This window comes from Hyperoodon ampullatus (assembly GCF_949752795.1).
Source record: "Hyperoodon ampullatus genome assembly, chromosome: 12".
NCBI classification, from domain to species: domain Eukaryota; kingdom Metazoa; phylum Chordata; class Mammalia; order Artiodactyla; family Ziphiidae; genus Hyperoodon; species Hyperoodon ampullatus.
In genome coordinates, this window is record NC_136925.1 from 63,071,472 (window position 1) to 63,090,920 (window position 19,449).

General features: G+C 38.1%; 1 protein-coding gene across 1 annotated transcript in view; it reads left to right on the forward strand.

The window, feature by feature from the left end:
• PEX7 (peroxisomal biogenesis factor 7) overlaps window positions 1–15,580 on the forward strand; it is a gene marked incomplete at its 5' end in the record, with an annotated part of 86,770 nt that extends 71,190 nt beyond the window's left edge. Inside the window, one exon of the mRNA XM_079716702.1 lies at window positions 15,217–15,580. Coding sequence (XP_079572828.1) covers window positions 15,217–15,285 — 69 coding nt within the window. The 3' untranslated portion in view covers window positions 15,286–15,580. The remainder of the gene's footprint in view (window positions 1–15,216) is intronic.
• Between the last annotated feature and the right edge of the window lie 3,869 nt (window positions 15,581–19,449).

Genomic DNA, 19,449 nt, shown 5'->3' on the forward strand with positions numbered 1-19,449 from the left:
CTCTGTTGTTGACTCTTTGATGCTTTCATAATTGTGTAATTTTTAGCTCAAAACTGTATAACAAATGCTTGTTTTCCCCCAGCCATAAAACCTTCCCCAGGCCCAGCTCCATAGGATCTTGGTGTAACCCTGTGTCTACTGCCCCCTGCACTGCATGAGCTGCCCTTGCAGTGTGAGCTTCCGAAATTGTTGACGCCTTAGCCTCTGCTGCCTCTGGGCTCCCATTCCTGAATCAGTCATTTACTCTCTTATTCATTTTTCTTTCTTTAGACTATAGAGCATTGCTTCATAAAAAACAGCAGACTTGACACACAACAAGTTACTTTTCAAAAAAACTTCATTTGGGCTCTTGGTCCTACTCAACTTACCTCTGAAGTCTTTTTGATTTTGTAACCCATTCTCCACAATATTGTTCCTCAACCTTCTGCAGTATCATTAACACTCCAGACATTTGTCCTTACCTCCTATCTTATTGTTAAAATAGACAAGAATGAATATCTTCTTCCAGCGCTATCACCTCAAAATATTTATGTTCCATCTCTCTTTTTCCCCTTTCCATTAGGTTCCTAATTTTCTCATTGGCTTCTTCATCCAGGTCAATAATCCACTGGTTTTTGTTTTGTTTTGTTTTTTGTTTTTAGACCATCAGTCAGTTCTTTTCTCTATTTTCAGAACTCACTTGATCCCACTGTCTTACCGCCCTACCAGTAAATTCAGTTTCTCATCTATTATTAGACATCAAGAATTAGTAGTTTACCTGTTGCTTTTAGTTTCTCAAAGTCAACACTCTCTTTTAAGCCCCTGCATCTGTCTTCCTTTCATCATTCAATTGAAGTTAAGCCCCAAAAGGTCACTAGTAAGAGCTCCTGAAAACCAGGTTAGCCTTTTCTCAGACTTTTTTAAGCTATATAATGTTAATTTTTTTAAAAGAAAAATCTTCCCCTCCTATTGCTTTAATGCTAAGCAGTTTTCCTTACCTGTTTGCTAAATATCTCCATCTCTTAGGCCAGTTTCTTCCTTACCATCCTTCCAAAAGCAGATATTCTCCAATATACAAGTCTTAGTCCTCTAACTTTTATGCATCTTCTTCTTGAAGTTGGCGTTTAATTATATGTTAGTGATGCTTGACCCATTTATCCAATTGCCTTTACTGTGTGATCTCAATAGATGTTATTATATACTTATCCTTCGGTATTCCTAACGTGGTCAGTTGATTGCATCATGGGGCCAGACTAGAGACCTGGGAAACCATCCTAGTTTTCTTGTTTCTCTTTGCATCCCTAAATTCAAATGGGCATCAAGCTTATGAATTTTTCCTCACCAATATCTCTGAAATGTGGACCATACTATTCTAGCTCCACTGCCTTAGATAAGCATTTATTAGTATCTCTGCCATGGATGACTGTAGTAATCTCCTAACTGGTCTCTAAGCTCTTTCCATCATTCCACTGATTTCTTAGCACTGCTTATGGGGAGAGCTCTCCATAATACAAGTCTGATTTTGTTAGTCCTTGACCTGAAATATATCAATGGCCCCATTAAAGGCGGCAGCAAGATGAGGTTTGCAACCCTTATTAGTGTTAATCAACATGGTTCTAAAAATTGTAGCCAGTTAGTAATAGGAGAAAACAAAATGGAATATAAATATTTTTAAAAGGTAGAAAATTTTATCATTATTTGTACTTCATACTATTGTCAAATGTTATAATCCAAGAACATCAACTTTAAACCTATTAAAAATAATAAGTGTTTGATAAGATCAATAAAAATATACAAAAATGAATACCATGTGGATACCAGTAATCATCAGTTAGAAAATAAAATGGCAAAAATTACTTTTACATGGCAACAACTGTGTGTGTGTATGTATGATACATAGAATAAACATTTTTAAATGTGCAAGACTCTAGATAAAGAAAATTATATACCTTCACTAAGGGACTTTTAAAAAAGACTAGAATAAATGAACAGACATATCATGTTCTTGCAACAGAACGTGTTTTTTTTTTTCTTACGGCTGTCATTTTTTTAGGCCTTTCTCATCTTATAAAGATATTACGTTTGCTTCCTAACAGGCCTTTCTCTTTTTGGAACGCATGGTCAGTCACTCCTGTGATTGCTCTTTAACTAGTCTGACCATTAACTTTCTGCCATACTAGTTACATACCAGTTTTAATTTACAAATCAACATAGCTAAATTGTCATTCTCATCATGTCCTCTCAGAAAACTTTCAAGAGGCAGCTTATTACCTCCATAGTAGAGTCTGAACTGTTAATCTTACTTTCAAGACTCAATATAATCTATGTTGCTTTCTAATTTTATTTCTCAACCATCCTATGTAATCTCCCTATTTCATACCAGTTATATTTTATTATTTGTGATCTCCATGTGTTTGCCACTTTTTCCCTCACTGTCCTCCACTTCTGCCTGGGCAAAGTATTTCTGCCTTTCCAAGTCCTGGACAAGGTCTTCTATTCCTTCTCTCCTTTATCTTTTTTTTTTTTTTTTTTTTTTTTTTTTTTTTTGCGGCACGTGGGCCTCTCCCGTTGCGGAGCACAGGCTCCAGACGCGCAGGCTCAGCGGCCATGGCTCACGGGCCCAGCCGCTCCGCGGCACGTGGGATCCTCCCGGACCGGGGCACGAACCCGCGTCCCCTGCATTGGCAGGCGGACTCTCAACCACTTGCGCCACCAGGGAAGCCCCCTTTCTCTTTTTTTTCTTCAGTAAATATTTGAGTGCCAGCCATGTGTCAGGAGTTACATAGTGAATTTATGCAAACTCCCTGATATGTATGTACTAAATAAATGTTGAATGAATGAATGAATGAATGAAAATACCTTTTTTTAGTATATTAGTCAACACTTTCCTTACTTTTACTTAAACTCCATACTGATTAACATAATAAACCACGTTCTTCTCTGTAGTCACTTCCTTCCGGAAGCTGGTTGAGTAAATAAGACGTATTTTCTTTAGCCCGTTATTTAATACATTGCAACATAATGTCTGGGCTGCTTTTTCAAAATTTAGAGTTGACTGTGATTTCTTTCATTCTCTTTACATCCCTCTGCTTATTTTTCTTGTTCATTTTTGCTAAAGAGGTCATATGTCATACAGATAATTATAGTAGTTTGAACAAGTTTCCCATGGACAAAAGCAATTGTCCACAAAATTGAGAGAAAGGAGTATAATGATAAATAGGAAATGGAAAACTTGTCAGTAAAGTAAATCTCTTAATGGGTCTGTAGGGCTTCTTTGTTATATTAACAGCCATATTAAATCATTTGAAGTAAGTTACCTTATCAGTGGCATGTGTAAACATTTTAATAAAATGGAGAAAATTGATAAATTAAGGAATATAAATTCATTTTCTAAATTATACATGTATTTAAAGTCTGATATTTTCATTATAATGTTTCCTTTTCCAGAATTTGCATTTATAGGATCATTATTATTGAGGATGTTTTATAACAAGTCTTACTTGATCCATCACTGATAAATTTTTATTATAAACTCCTTATTGACTGGATTTGTTTCTTTAATACCCTTGGGTCTACTGTAGAACTTAGCCCAATACTTTGCACATAGGAAATGGTAAAATATTTGTTTAATACAGTTGCTCTCAAGCATTCCATGTATAACAATGTCATGATGTATATGCTATAGCTGTATTCAGAAATTAATGGGCTATAGTGATAGATAATAAATTTCTATTCAGTTTTTCAAGAATGTTTCATTATATGTTTTAAAGAAATTGACATATTAGGGTAGTAGCAAGAAATTCATATTTCTAATAGTGTGCTTATTCTTAAAACGTAGAAATATCTATTGTGCTGTTCAAAGTAAAATTGAAATAACTAAAAATAGAAGTTATATGGACTCTTACCCTATTAATTATTTTCCACTACCCTAGGAAATAGCAGCTTTTAAAAATAATAATGAAAAAGACTGATCCTGTCTTCAAACTTTACACTAAACAAAGAAGTATAAAACTTTTTGACAAACCAATTTTCCTATAATGTCGATAATTTTCATTTTGAGTTTTATTGAAAAGGTTTGCGTTTTGATCTCAGACTAAAGGAAACTGAGAGGAGATAGGGATGAAGTGTACTGCAGTGGGGGCTTGCAGGTTAAAAAATACATTTTCTACTTGAATATCCTTGCAGAAGATGTAGAGACTGGAGGCTCCTACCCTGTGGTGTCCACATGCACAGTCACCGCAAGGGGAGAGGGTCACACAAGATAGACCTTGGCAGCCAGCCTTCAAGAAACCCTAGACGGGAGTCAGACAGGAGCCAGAAAAAAGCCTCTCTCAAAAGATTAAGAGTTTCCTCAGAGGACTTATAATGCAATTTAGTTACCTTTAAGCTAGAACTTTTAGTTTTTCATTTATTCTTTTTTTGTTGTTGAAGTATTGTTGATTTACAATATTGTGTTAATTTCAGGTGTATAGCATAGTGGTTCAGTAGTTTGGCAGATTATATTCCATTACAGGTTATTATAAGATAATGGGTATAATTCCCTGTGCTGTACAGTATGTCCTTGTTGTTTATCTGTTTGATATGTAGTAGCTTGTATCTGTTAATCCCATACTCCAAATTTGTCCCTCCTCTCTTCCTTCTTCCCTTTGGTAACCATAAGTTTGTTTTCTACATCTGTGAGTCTGTTTCTATTTTGCATGTATACCCATTTGTAGTATTTTTTTGTTTCCACATGTAAGTGATATCCTATGGTATTTTCTTTCTCTGGTCTTCATTTATTCTTATTTATTCCACTGCCTAGAACACTTTCCTTCTCTCCATTGTACCCCTGCCCCACAAACAAAGGCTCTCTGGCTTAGGCATACTTCTTTAAGCCACAGCTTAGATAATATGTCCTCCTGAAAGCATCCACTTTCCTCACATTTGGTTATAGTGACCCTTTTCCTATTTCTACTAGACCCTGTCATTCCTCTATCATTGTTCACATCACTCTGCACTGTAGGTGTCTATTTACTTATTCATCTCTCTGCTGGACTCCAGATCTGTGGGGACAGAGACGAGGACCATCTTGTTTACTGTAATATCTCCAGCATACTTCTGACACAGAAGAGGTGCTCAGCAAATATTTGTTGAATCAATGGATGAATATAAGTATATATGTATATGTGTATTATATTTTAGATAGCTTCATAGTGCAGAGGAGTATTTTACTAACAGCTCCTGGGACATAAAAGAAAGCTCCCTATGAAACCTCTAATTAATACAGGCAGACCTCAGAGATATTGCGGGTATGGTTCCAGACCACCACAATAAAGCGAATATCTCAATAAAGTGAGTCACACAAATTTTTTGGTTTCCTGGTGCATATAAAAGTTATGTTTACCCTCTATTGTAGTCTGTTAAGTGTGCAATAGCATTAGGTCTAAAAAAAAGTACATACATTAATTTTAAAAATACTGTATTGATAAAAAATGCTAACCATCATCTGTGCCTTGAGTGAGTTGTAATCTTTTTGTTGGTGGAGGGTCTTATCTCAATGGTGACGGCTGCTGAAGTCTGGGGTGGCCGTGACAATTTCGTAAATAAGATAGCAGTGAAATTGGCCGTATTGATTGACTCTTCCTTTTACAAACAACTTCTTATACTATGTAATGCTGTTGGATAGCATTTTTACCCACAGTAGAACTTCTTTCAAAATTGGAGTCAATCCTTTTAAACCCTGCTGCTGCTTTGTCAACTAAGTTTATATAATATTCTAAATCCTTTGTTGTCATTTCAAGAGTCTTCACAGCATCTTCAACCAGGAATAGATTCCATCTCAACAAATCACTTTCTTTGCTTATCCATAAGAAGCAGCTCCTCATCTGCTGAAGTTTTATCATGAAATTGCAGCAGTTCATTCAATTGAATCACAATTCAGTGAGGCTCCACTTCTAATTCTAGTTCTCTTGCTGTTTCCACCACATCTGCAGTTACTTCCTCCACTGAAGTCTCCAACCCCTCAAAGTCATCCATGAGGGCTGGAATCAGCTTCTTCCACACTCCTGTTCTTGTTGATAGTTTGACCTTTCCCCATGAGTCATGGATGTTCTTAATGGCATCTGGAATGGTGAATCCTTTCCAGAATGTTTTCAGTTGACTTTGCCCAGATCTATCAGAAGAGTCACTATCTATGGTAGCCTTATGAAATGTTTTTCTTAAATAATAAGACTTAGAAGTCGAAATTACTCTTTGGTCCATGAGCTGCAGAATGGATATTGTGTTAGCAGGTATGAAAACAACATTAATCTAATTGTACATCTCCATCAAAGCTCTTGGGTGGCCAAAGTGCATTTCCAATGAGCAGTAATATTTTGAAAGGAATCTTTTTTCTGAGTAATAGTTTTCAACAGTGGGCTTAAAATATTCAGCAAACCATTTTGTAAGCAGAGGTGCTGTCATCCAGGCTTTGTTGTTCCATTTCTGGAGAACAGGCAGAGTCAATTTAACATAATTCTTAAGGGCCCTAGGATTTTCAGTATGGTAAATGAGCATTGGCTTCAACTTAGAGTCACCAGCTACATTAGCCCCTGATGAGAGAGTCAGTCTGTCCTTTGAAGCTTTGAAGCCAGGTATTGACTTCTCCTCTTGAGCTATAAAAGTCCAAGATGGCATCTTCTTCCAAAAGTAGCCTGTTTAGTAGTCTAAACATTGGGAGTCTGTTGTTTAGTGTAGCCACCTCATTATCTTAGTTTGATCTTCTGGATTAACTTGCTGTAGCTTCTGTATCAGCACCTTCTGCTTCAACTTTTATGTTATGGAGAGGGCTTCTTTCCCTAAACCTCATAAACCAACCTTTGCTCCTCCAAATTTCTCTTCTGCAACTTCCTCACCTCTTTCATTTCTTCATAGGATTGAAGAGAGTTAGGGCCTTGCTCTGGATTAGGCTTTGGCTTAAGGGAATGTTGTGACTGGTTTGATCTTCTATCCAGACCACTAAAACTTTCTCCATGTCAGCAATAAAGCTCTTTCACTTCCTTATCATTCGTGTGCTCACTGGAGTAGCACTTTTAATTTCCTTCAAGAACTCTTTTTTTTGCATTCACAACTTGGCTAACTGGTGAAAGAGGCCTGGTTTCTGGCCTGTCTCGGCTTTTGACACGCCTTCCTCACTAAGCTTAATCATTTCTAGCTTTTGGTTTAAAGTTAGAGACATGCGACTTTTCCTTTCACTTGGACACTTAGAGGCCATTGTACGGTGCTAATTGACCTGTCTTAAGGAGTAGAGAGGCCTGAGGAGAGGGAGCGAGATGGGGCAGACGGCCAGTTGGTGGAGCAGTCAGAGCACAAACAACATTTATTGATGAAGTTTGTTGTCTCGTATGGGCACAGCCGTGGCACCCCAAAACAATTACAATAGGAATATCAAAGATCACTGATCACAGATGACCATAACAAATATAGTAATAATGAAAACACTTGAAATATTGCAAGAATTACCAAAATGTGACACAGACACAAAGGGAGCAAATGTTAGAAAAATGGTGTCAGTAGACTTGCTTGATGCAGGGTTGCCACCTTCAATTTATAAAAAACACAGTATCTTCGAAGTACAATAAAGCGAATCACGATAAGACGAGGTATACCTGTATTCCTGGTGCTCAGAAATTCCATTTATCCCCCAAATCCTATAAAACTTTTTGCCTTTACCCAGATCTCTGACCTCACACCTGATTAGGTGCTCATTACCATGTTTGAGGCTCTACTCAAGAAAATCTTTGGAGGAGGAAAATCACTGCTCATACATGGATTCATTCATTCATTCATTTATTCAACAAGCATTTATTAAAGGTTTATTATATACAAAACACAAGGAATACAGATTTGCTCAAGACATATAATCACTGACTCTAAAAAGATCCTGTTTAGGTTTAGTTGTACAAAAGTGTTTACATCCATATGTGAATGTTGTTAGAAAACAGAAGCTATATTGCCCAGAGTACTGTCACTTTCTTCTTAGTTGTCATAAAGCATAGAGCCTAATTTATTGTGCAAGTGTGTTAACGTGCTCAGCTCTGATGCCTGAAAGATTTTGCTCCATTTGTTCCCTTTAGAACAGATTTTTAAAAAATCTGTATTTCCTTAATTTGGCCCTGTGGATTTTAGCCCATTTAGAACTCACCAGGGTACAAATCTCAAATAAAATGAGTAAAATAAAAATATTGTTATTAACCATAGTTTAAATGGGTGATAAAATTTTCTAATGCATTTAAGTAGAAATTCTGGATACTTGCTTACGTATCAATAGAATAAGATCAGGAAGCTACATAAACTTTTGGTTAAGAACGCTTCAGGTAGGACTCGTGTTTTTCTTTAAAGATAGTTCAGTCATGTTTCTTCTTTCTTAGTCCTCCTCCCAATTCACAGTCTTCCTACCACATATCAACCTACCAGATTTGAAGCTTAGATTCTAAATAAAAATGTGAAAATATGGCACAAGGTGTTCTCCATTGTATTAGTGGCAAATTAACCTCTTCTTTCTCCTCAAGAAAGGAAGGGAAATTTTCCTTTAGAAAATTATTTGAATAATGCTAAATTTCTTTTTAGTCAACAAAAAAAAATTCCTGCACATAAAGTACTCCCAAAGAACTCCAGGTTAGTGCACAGGACAAAAGTCCTGTTAATTGATATACAGTCAGCGTTCTGTACCCACGGGTTCCCCGTCCACACATTTAACCAACTGCGGATTGAATATTAGGGGAAAAAAATTCCAGAAAGTTCCAAAGAACAAAACTTGATTTGCCACACACTGTCAACTATTTCTGTAGCGTTTACATTGTATTTACAGCTATATACATGGCATTTACATTGTATTAGACATTATAAGTAATCTAGAGATGATTTAAAAGTATATAGAAGAATGTGTATAGGTTACATGCAAATACTACAGCATTTTTTATAAGGGGCTATAGCATCCATGGATTTTGGTGTGTGTTGGGGTCCTGGAACCAGTCCCCTACAGATACTAAGGGAGGACTGTATATCAGGGGTTCTGTATTAGAGGTTCTCATTTCTGGCTGCATATTAGAATCTTCCCTATGTATTTATAATACTCAGCTGGAGAATGCTCTGGATTAACTTTTGGGGGGCCAGGGGTTGAGACTCTGAAGGAAATGATTAATTTTCTCTCCCCTCCCCTCAAAATGTATATACCCACAAAATATTGCATTGTGGACTTTCTGAAGCCCATCTGTGGACCTTGGTTTAAAGACCTCAGGCTGTAGATAAGCCCTAGGTGATACCAATGAAGCTGCTCCCAGGACCACACCTTGAAGACCAGTGCTACGAGGATGGCAGTCATCTGTCTTACCAAGCCCTCCAGGTGATTCTAATGCATGCCAAAGCTTGAGAACTACTGCCCAATAGAAATGCCTCTAGTAAACTACAGTTTAATAGTATGCTTTTGTCTTAATTGAGGGTTGAGATGTTTATTTTAAAAACAGCCATGCGAAGAATGACTTGTATCTCTTGTAAATCCACTCTTTGGTATTGAATGCTTTTTGTAGTGGAGGTATATTATTATATATTTCTCTTATAGTCAAGTTCTAGAAAAAACTTTACCTCCCCTGATGAACTGGTAAATTTACTATGCTATTTGCTTATCTTACATTATTGTTTGCATTTGTCAGCTTTGCTGTCAGAAGGTGGAGATAGAGCTCAATTTCATACCCCATTTTAGCTGTTATTCTTAGCCTATTTTTCCTAGTATAATTATCGGCCTCTTATCCCCATTTCATGTGTGTTCTTTTAATGAAATGGCTTTTCTGTGGCCATGTTGAAGGATACTTTTCAAAATGGCAGTCATGGCTCTCATACAAATATAGCATGAACATGTGTCAAAGACCTTATGTAACTTGTGAAGGATTTTACAACTAGCTCAAAGGAGCCAAAGAAAAAACACATATAGGCAATTGCTGAATGTGAAAATGAATTTACTAATAGGTGCAGAACCGGTCAGTATCTATAAGGCAGTAACATTTAATGATTAGAATCATCTCTTGGGAGACAGGATGAGGCATCAGTTGCATCTCCACAGGACAACCTTCATTTGCAATTTTAATGGCTGAGAATCATTTGATTACTATCAGTTTTCTATAACTTTAGAGTTGTAAAATAATCCAGTCAAAGACATTGTAAGGCATAGACCCCTATAGAATCAGGTAACCCTGTGGGGCTCTAGGACAATGCCAGCATTCTGCTGAAAGAACACCTAGCAATCTTTTTGCTGATTGCAATCATTCACAGTTTTTCCTGACAGCAAGGTAAGGAGCAAAGAAATGAGTCCCTCGTATAGGAGACTGAAATGGAGAAAGAGGATCTTCGTTGATGCGGAAGGAGATACCCTGTTATCGTCTTCTCATTCTCTATGCTGAGTCTGGCCTTGAAGGAGTCTTCATGGCAGGAGTGCATTCCCGGGGATGGGAGGGAAAGATGGCTTGTTGTGGAGAAGCAGGATGGGACCTGGGAAAGATTCCTTGCTGTGTTTGACAAGCTAAAGCAATGAGTGGATCTCATCCAGTAAAGCAGATTTTTTATTATCATGTCATCTGCTTGTTTATTTTTTGGTCTTTTTGTTAACCTTATTTTTAGCAAAGTCTTTTTCTTTTTTTTTTAAACGTCTTTTAGGCTGACCTCAGATAGATAGTACGGGAAACTAAGAAAAAGCCCCGGGGGCTTCCCTGGTGGCACAGTGGTTGAGAATCTGCCTGCCAATGCAGGGGACACGGGTTCGAGCCCTGGTCCGGGAAGATCCCACATGCCGCGGAGCAACTAGGCCAGTGAGCCACAACTACTGAGCCTGCGCGTCTGGAGCTTGTGCTCCGCAACAAGAGAGGCCGTGATAGTGAGAGGCCCGCGCACCGCGATGAAGAGTGGCCCCCGCTCACCACAACTAGAGAAAGCCCACGCACAGAAGCGAAGACCCAACACAGCCATAAATAAATAAATAAAAAATTTTTAAAAAGAAAAAGCCCCATGTTTACCCTAAGTTATAGAATGCCTTTAAGGCCACTGGGGTGGTGATGGTAATTAATGAGTGCCCCCTAACCCCAGACCCACAGTGACTACACGGTCACCTTTCTTTACCAGGAAGTCTCTACAGTGCCTTCCTTAGAGAATCTGGAGCTGCATTGTTTAGTTTACTAAAGTGCTTCTTACCTTATTATTATTTTTTTAATTGTTAGCTTTTTAAAACTTATAGCACTAGATGGGGTTTAATTAATTAGTTAATGGAGAAATAGTGTTTGCATTAATTTGAGTCAATCTATTCATAATTCTGTATCATTGCAGTTTTAGGTCTTTCTCATATTACCAATTAATGTAGTATAGAATTATGAACATTTGCTGATTCAGTGGCCTTGACATCTGTTAGTTATAAGTTCTGAGTAATTAAGAAGCTGGATTGAAGGGAGCTAAATAGGGATTCAGAAAGGTAATTTATGGATACCTTATTTTAGAAGCTTAAGTCTCATTTCTCTGATTCTCTTCTCCATAATAGTTGACACTTAACATACAGAAAGGCCCAGCACTTGGAAAAAATATGCATAGATGAGACGGATAAATTTGTCTAATGACCTTTGTATTCCGTGGTATAAAAATTTACAATTGCAGGATTAGGCAGATGATGAGTGTCACTTGGCCTTTTGTGAGGCACTATTTTCAGTGGACAGACTCAACCAATTTAGGTTCTGCTTCCAACTCTGCTGCTCTAGTGTGGTAATGAGAAAAAGTTAATCTCTGCAATCTTAATCTATAAAATACATTCTTTGAGCTAATCTTCATTGTGTCATTGTTATGACATGGGCCATGACATGGTCCATGCCCTCAAAGAGCTGAAAACACATGTGTCAATAAATAAGCACAGCTGATTATTATAGGTACAGTGAATGACTTCACAGAGGAGGTAATGCTTAAACAGATTCTTCCCAAAAGAGTTGTCATCTCCAGGCAAAACAAGGTGAGGGGTAGAGGGAAAGGGAAGGAGAAAGAGGTTATTCAGGGGAGGGGATCAATGCGAGGATAAGAGCACAGAGGCATGAACAAGAAGATGCCAGGATTTGAGTGTGTGAGCCTGGTGCAGTGAGAATAAAGGAAGTGGGTAGCAACCAAATGTTGAAGAGTCTGGTTTTTAATGCTTAAATAAAAAACGTTTGACTGAAAGGTCTCTAATGCTTTCTCTAGCTTGAATTCTGATCTGAGATATTGTTAATGAATGATAAGGAGTTAATATGTTCTGATTAATCTGAGCAGTTCCTGTATTCTGTAGTGACAGCCAGGTAATTAGATTGACCAGGACTGTGAGTTCCCTTATATAACTTTCAGCCTTTGCAACCATTAAAGGACGGGAACTACAGTGCAAATAACTTCGGTCAGTTCCCTCTCCTGCTACTTCATCCTTCATTGTTACTATCTACATTTTTTCATTTCTTCTTCTTATTTTATTGTGGAAAATTTCAAACGTATAAAAAGCAAACAATAGGATAATGCACTTCCATTATCCAGCTTCAACAATTATCAACATTCTTGTTTTGTTTATTCCTCTACTCATGTCCCACTCCTCATTCATTATTATTATTATTGCTCTTATTATTGTTGTCATTATTATTCTTACTGCTTCTAGGTATCATTTACATACAGTGAAATGTACATATCTTAGATATAGGTTTTTGACAGATACACTTGTGTAATCTACATCCCATCTCAATACAAAACATTTGCATCTTCCTCCAAAATTCCCTTGTACCCCTTTCCAGACTTTCCCTAGCCCCATCCCTCCCTCCAGCTGAAAAGACAAAACAAACCAAAGCCCTAATTTTTTTTTTTCATCTTAGATTAGTTTTGCCTGTTTTAGAACTTACATGACAGAATCTCCTGAATGTACTCTTTCGTTTCTGGCTTCTTTCACTCCACTTATTATCTGTGGGATTCATCCACATTGTCGTGCCCATCCGTAGTTCCCTCCATTGTGTTGCTTAGCAACATTCTGTTGCATGAATTTACTACAATTTGTTACCCATTCTTTTGTCTGTCTTTTGGTTGTTTCCAGTTATGTGGTATTGTGAATGAAGTTGCTGTGTACGTCCTTGCATACATTGCTTTGTGAAGATGTTTTCATTTCTGTTGGAAACCCCTCTAGGAATGGAATCACTAGGTATATGTTTAACTTTATAAGGAATGGGCAGTTTTCCAAAGAGTTGTTATACCAGCAAGGTATGAAAGTTAGAGCTGCTCTGCATCCCTGCTAACATATGATATTGTCTATCTAAAATTAAAATTTTAGCCATTCTCATGAGTAAGTAGTGGTATCTCATGGTGGTTTTTATTTGCATTTCCTTGATGCCTAATGATGGTGAATATTTTTATGTGCTTATTGGTCATTCATATATCTTTTTTTATCGGTTAATAAAAAAATTTATGTTGTCTTTTTATTATTGAGTTATAGTTGTTCTTTATATATTGTGGATGCAAGTTCTTTGCCAGATATATGTTTTGTGAACATTTTCTCCCACTCTGTGTTTTGCTTATTTGGTTTCTTAGCAGTGTCTTTTGATGAGCAAAAGTTTTATTTTTTATTGAGTCTAAGTTATCTAATTTTTATGGTTATTGCTTCCTGTTTAAGAAATCTTTACTTACCTTCAGATTGAGACTATATTCTCCTGTGTTTTCTTCTAAAAGCTTAATACCATTAGCTTTTATATTTCAGTCTGTGGGCCATCCATCTCAAGTGAACTTTTGTATGATGTGAAGTTGGGGTTGAGTTCATTTTTTTCCATATGGACATCCAGTTCTAGCATCATTTGTTGAAAAGACTTTTCTTTCCCTGTTGGATTGTTTTGGTATGTTTGTTGAAAAGCAGCTGTCTAAGTGTGGGATCTATTCCTGAGTATGTTCTGTTCCTTTGACCTACTTGTATATCCTTATTCCAGCATTGCATTGTCTTGATTACTGTAGTTTTATGATAAGTCTTGAGTCAGACAGTGTAAGTAGTATAACTTTGTTGTTCTTTTTTTTTTTTTTTTTTTTTTTTTGTGGTACGCGGGCCTCTCACTGTTGTGGCCTCTCCCATTGCGGAGCACAGGCTCCGGACGCGCAGGCTCAGCGGCCATGGCTCACGGGCCCAGCCGCTCCGCGGCATGTGGGATCCTCCCAGACCGGGGCACGAACCCGCTTCCCCTGCATCGGCAGGCGGACTCTCAACCACTGCGCCACCAGGGAAGCCCCAACTTTGTTGTTCTTTGTCAAGATTTTTGTGGTTATTTTAGGTCCTCTGCCTTTCTACTTAAACTTTAAAAGTCACTTTCTCCATTTCTATTAAAAAGCCTGCTGGGATTATGAATTATTTATAAATTATTTGGGGGGAGAATTAACTTCTTAAATACTGAACCCATGAACATGGTATATTTTCCATTTATTTGGGCCTTCTTTAATTTCTCTCAGCTGTGTTTTAGTGTGGACATTTTGCATATCTGTTGTTAAATGTGTTACTAAGTATTTTGTTACTTGATGCTATTGTAAATGAATTTTTTTAATTGTAATTTAAAATTTTTTTCTTGCTAGTATACAGAAATATGATTTATTTTATATAGTAATCTTATACCCTGAGACATCGCTACACTCACCAAATTTTTAACACACAGCTCCTGAGCACCATGAACTATCTTCCCTTCATGTTTTTATGTGACTTTTTGGACTTGAATGTCCGTATCTCCCATGTCTGCCCCTAAAGAGGGCCAGTGTGCATGCCATGGCATTTGTGAAATCTTCTGACACTGCCCCAGTTGGATTCAAAGAGTTCCTCCCCTGAGAAGACTCTCTATTAGAGCACTTTCCACTTTTGGTTTTGAATGAGCCATTCTTTGAAGGCAAGAGCTATACTTTACCTCCTTTTTTATCCCCACAATAGCTAGTATGATGCCTTGGTTCACAGTTTAGGAATGTATCTTTTCAACATTTATCTCAGGACCTATAGGGAATTATGTAGCTCTGGCAGGAAATCCTTACAGGCAGCTTCAATCAATTGGAACCAATCCCTGAAGTGTTCTTAAAAAGGGAAAATAGACCTTTTTTCAAAAACGTGTCCCTGTGTACTTCCTATTTAAAGAGATGTTCCCTGGTGGATGATCTACTTACACTCTAAAAGACTAAGACTTTTCTGCCAGTTTTGAACATTTGTAGATTATGTTTCCTTTTTGTTTTCAGGTGGCTGACTGTGCTTGGGATGAAACAATAAAGATATATGATCCTATTTGTCTTACCATGCCTGCTTGAGATAAACTACTCCACTCAGAAACAAAGGATATGACTGAAGAACTGCTTAGCAGGAAGTAAATGATTGATAACATAGAGTTTATGTTTTTGTATACTATTCAGATTTCAAAATTTAAAAATTTATTCTGGAATCAGTTTTGAGGAAGCTGGTAAAGACTTTGGCTCACTGTTTAAGCCTGGTACATAAGCCATATTTCTTAAAATCCTAAGGAATATTGAAGTTATGATATATCTTGTAGTATCTATTAAAATATAACCTTTCTAGTATAAAATGGATTAAAATATGAGAGATCTATAGATTATATTGATAGTGATATATTTCATTTTTAATTTGTCATTTTTTAATTTATTTTATTTTTGCTGTGTTGGGTCTTCGTTTCTGTGTGAGGGCTTTCTCTAGTTGTGGCAAGCGGGGGCCACTCTTCATCGCGGTGCGCGGGCCTCTCACTATCGCGGCCTCTCCTATTGCGGAGCACAGGCTCCAGACGCGCAGGCTCAGTAGTTGTGGCTCACGGGCCTAGTCGCTCCGCGGCATGTGGGATCCTCCCAGAGCAGGGCTCGAACCTGCGTCCCCTGCATTAGCAGGCAGACTCTCAACCACTGCGCCACCAGGGAAGCCCTAATTTGTCATTTTTGATGAAAATACAATCACTGCTGTTGATAAAAATGACAATAAACTGCATCCCTTGATCATTTATGATTTTATGACACCCCCAACAAGGTTACTTTTTCTAATATAGTATATATATATAACACTATATAATATAGATATATCTATGGTTCAGTAACAGGGCTCTAATAATCACTGATTTATTCAGCAGTTATTTATTGAGCACCTACTGTGTGCTTGATACATGGAATGAATGAGATTCTTTCAAGGACTGGTGTCTGTCATGCTTTAAGAACATGGATGCAGAGAGTTAAGAGCGTACATGTATTTTACATTTATTCAAATATTTTTAGATATTATACCCATGACCCTATGTCTCTCTTCCTATTTCTCTACAATCAAATTTTTAAAAAACTGGTCACTGGGCAAAAAGTCTTAGGTCTCACCAAGGTTTCAAGCAATTACCCTTGAAACTAAGTAATGAAAGCCCTAAGTAATGCAGTAAACCCTCCTTACTACCTCTCTAAGTCTTGAAAAACCTCTAGGTGTGATGACCTATAAAAATTAGGTTAAAAGGGAAAAATTAGTAGAATAGACAACTTTGCATAACACTTATGTTTTTATATACTATTAAAATAAAATGTGTTATAAATGGCAAAAATTGTCATTAAATTTTTAACAAGTTTTTGAGATTTTTTTTAAAGAGCAAAATATACTTGTAGTAATCAGAACAAAAATAAATGTAAATATATATATTGTCTAATTTACATATTTCCCTGTTTACTTGTTACAGAAAAATTTAAGACAGCTTACAAAACACAAAAACAAGACCACAAGAACAAAAGGAGACATAAAGTGGAGCCAGGAGTGGGCTTGAAAATATATGCCTTAAAGTCCTAGAAAGTTGCTACTGGCAGCCTAAATGGGAAGTCTGGTCAAGTACACAATGCTGCCCAAGGCCTGAGGGCAAGGACTTCGTCCTAGTCCCTGGCTTGGCCCTAGCACCATGCCTGGCACATAGAAAGTGCTCAATGAATATTTGTCAAATGAATGAATGATCTCACAGAAAGTATAGCTCTTTTCAGTTCTTAGACCAATCAGTGCTAATTATTTTTGAGAGGCCCCCATAGAGAGGACACTGCTTCACATGAATGTCTTGTAAGGAGCAAGGTGCTCAAACACATCCTTCGATGTGTCACAATGATTAGGTTGGTTCATAGAGCTGCTTTGTGTTGCATGCAGTTCAATAAAAGTGGGTTTACAGTGAATGTTCTCTGTATCGGCAGAATTTATAATAGACCTTTTAAAATACCTAACCCAGATCATATTTACAGTGAAATGAAATCACTTATTTTTCTTTTAGAATGCAAGAGATTTTATTAAAATAATCTGCCATGTATCATTTGAAACAAATACTTGTGATTTAAAAACTAATATCTCTCTTGATTGATTTCCCCTCTATTTCAGGGATGTTAGAGATGTTTAGAGCCCTAACTTCATAATACTTAACTCAGGTGCTTGGAGTCTCTCAATCTGAAGGAGGGTGGGTGAACATTTCTTCAGTGAGTTCCCTGAGCTAGGATTGGCAGGCTAGAGGAAAAGGAGCTGGATTGTGACCTAAAAGGGAATGCACACGATTTTTGAATTCTTGGTAATTCACAAACCGAGCAGCCTCTGGACTTTAGAGGACAACCAGTCATTCTTCTAGTTGGGAAAATTAGAATTTGTCTCCTGGCAACTGAGTTCTTGGGTTTCATCCTGCCTGCCTCCCCAAGTTCCTCCTGCACCTGCAGTGACAACACAGCACTGAGGAGTGGATGCAGGAAAGGGGAACTCAGGTCACTGAGCATCTTCTGTGATCTGGGCATTACGTGAGATGCTTTCTGTATCTAATCCCCTTTAATCTTTATGACGTCCCTGCAAGGAAGCCCTCCCATTTTCCAGACAAGGAAACGAAGGCTCTCGGGAGTCATAGTAGCCAGGAAATGTGGAGCTGGAATTTGAAATCTGCTATGACTGGATCTGGTCCTGCCATGTGGCCACCTTTTCCTAGGAATAACAGAAATTGGCCCACTGAGAAATAGTAAAGCTGTGGGACACTCTGGTGACTAGATCCTGATCGTTCCTGAGAAAACTGGCAAAACTGTGTTTCCAAGTCTAAAGTGCTAAGAAGCTGACCCTGGGTCTGGGGTGACCCTAAGGTGTATCACCCCCAGGGAGACCCAGGCTGAGAGCCAGCTGTCCCTTCTGCCTCTGGCAGTGAGTGTTCTCTGTATATCTTAGCTATACTTTGGCTCTTCCAGCAATGAACTCATTAATTTCTTACTTAACTAGCCTCTTCTTTTTTTTTTTTTTTTTTTTTTTTTTTTTTTGTGGTATGTGGGCCTCTCACTGTTGTGGCCTCTCCCGTTGCGGAGCACAGGCTCCGGACGCACAGGCCCAGCGGCCATGGCTCACGGGCCCAGCCGCTCCGCGGCATGTGGGATCTTCCCAGACCGGGGCACGAACCCGTTTCCCCTGCATCGGCAGGCGGACTCTCAACCACTGCGCCACCAGGGAAGCCCAACTAGCCTCTTCTTGAAAGAGATAATCCACTTACATGTTTTTGACTTCCATACTGACTACTCCCAAATCTCCTGCCTTCCCCACTTGGGTCTCCCTCAGCCTTTGCACTCATTTTCTTTCAACCAAACTCTCCTTGCTCACCAAGTGGGCTCCTCCTGCACATGCTTTTTTCATTTGTTGTCAATACAGTCCACCCAGGCGCTCAAGCTAAAGACCTAAATGCCATCCTTGTTCCTTTCCTTATTCCCACCTCTCCAGTCCAAGGCACATCACATAGGTCACTAAGTCCTATCCCTTTCACACCCTAAATACTTCTCCATTCTGTCTCTTCCCCTCAATCCAAACACCACTGCCCTAGTTCAAGCCGTCATTAGCTTTTCTCTGGATGATCACAACAGCTTCCTAAATGATGTGTCTGTTTCAAGTTCTGTACCGTTGGAGCTATCCTCCTCAACACAGCTGCTGGAGGCTGATCTGAAATGCAATCTGACTACATCAATTTCAGTGTAAAACTTTTCTCTGCTTATAGGATTGTCTGCGGGAAGAAGTTCAAGCTCACTAACCAGGCAGCCAAAGTCCTCTGGGGCTAGCCCTTGCTGCTCTCGGCAGCATTGCTTCTCTCCACATTGTCACGAACTTTGTGCTCCGGCAACACCAGTGTGCTCCCAAACTCCCTGTGTAAATAATGCAGGTTTTCATTTCTATCTTAGCTCAAGGTAGTCCAGGTGCCTGGATTAGCCTGCTCTTGGCTTGGCAAATTCTCACCCATCATTTATTTGAAAGTCATGTGAAATGACTAAAGAAAAAGTTTGACAACACACAAAAATTAAAATAGCAAAACACAGCAAAGCTAAAAAGACATATTGGAAGGATATATTTGCAACATATGTAACAAATGATTTCATATCCAGAATTTATAAAGAGCTCTTAAAAATCACTAAGAAGACAACCAAAGATAAAAGCAACAAAGGATATCAATAAGCAAACAA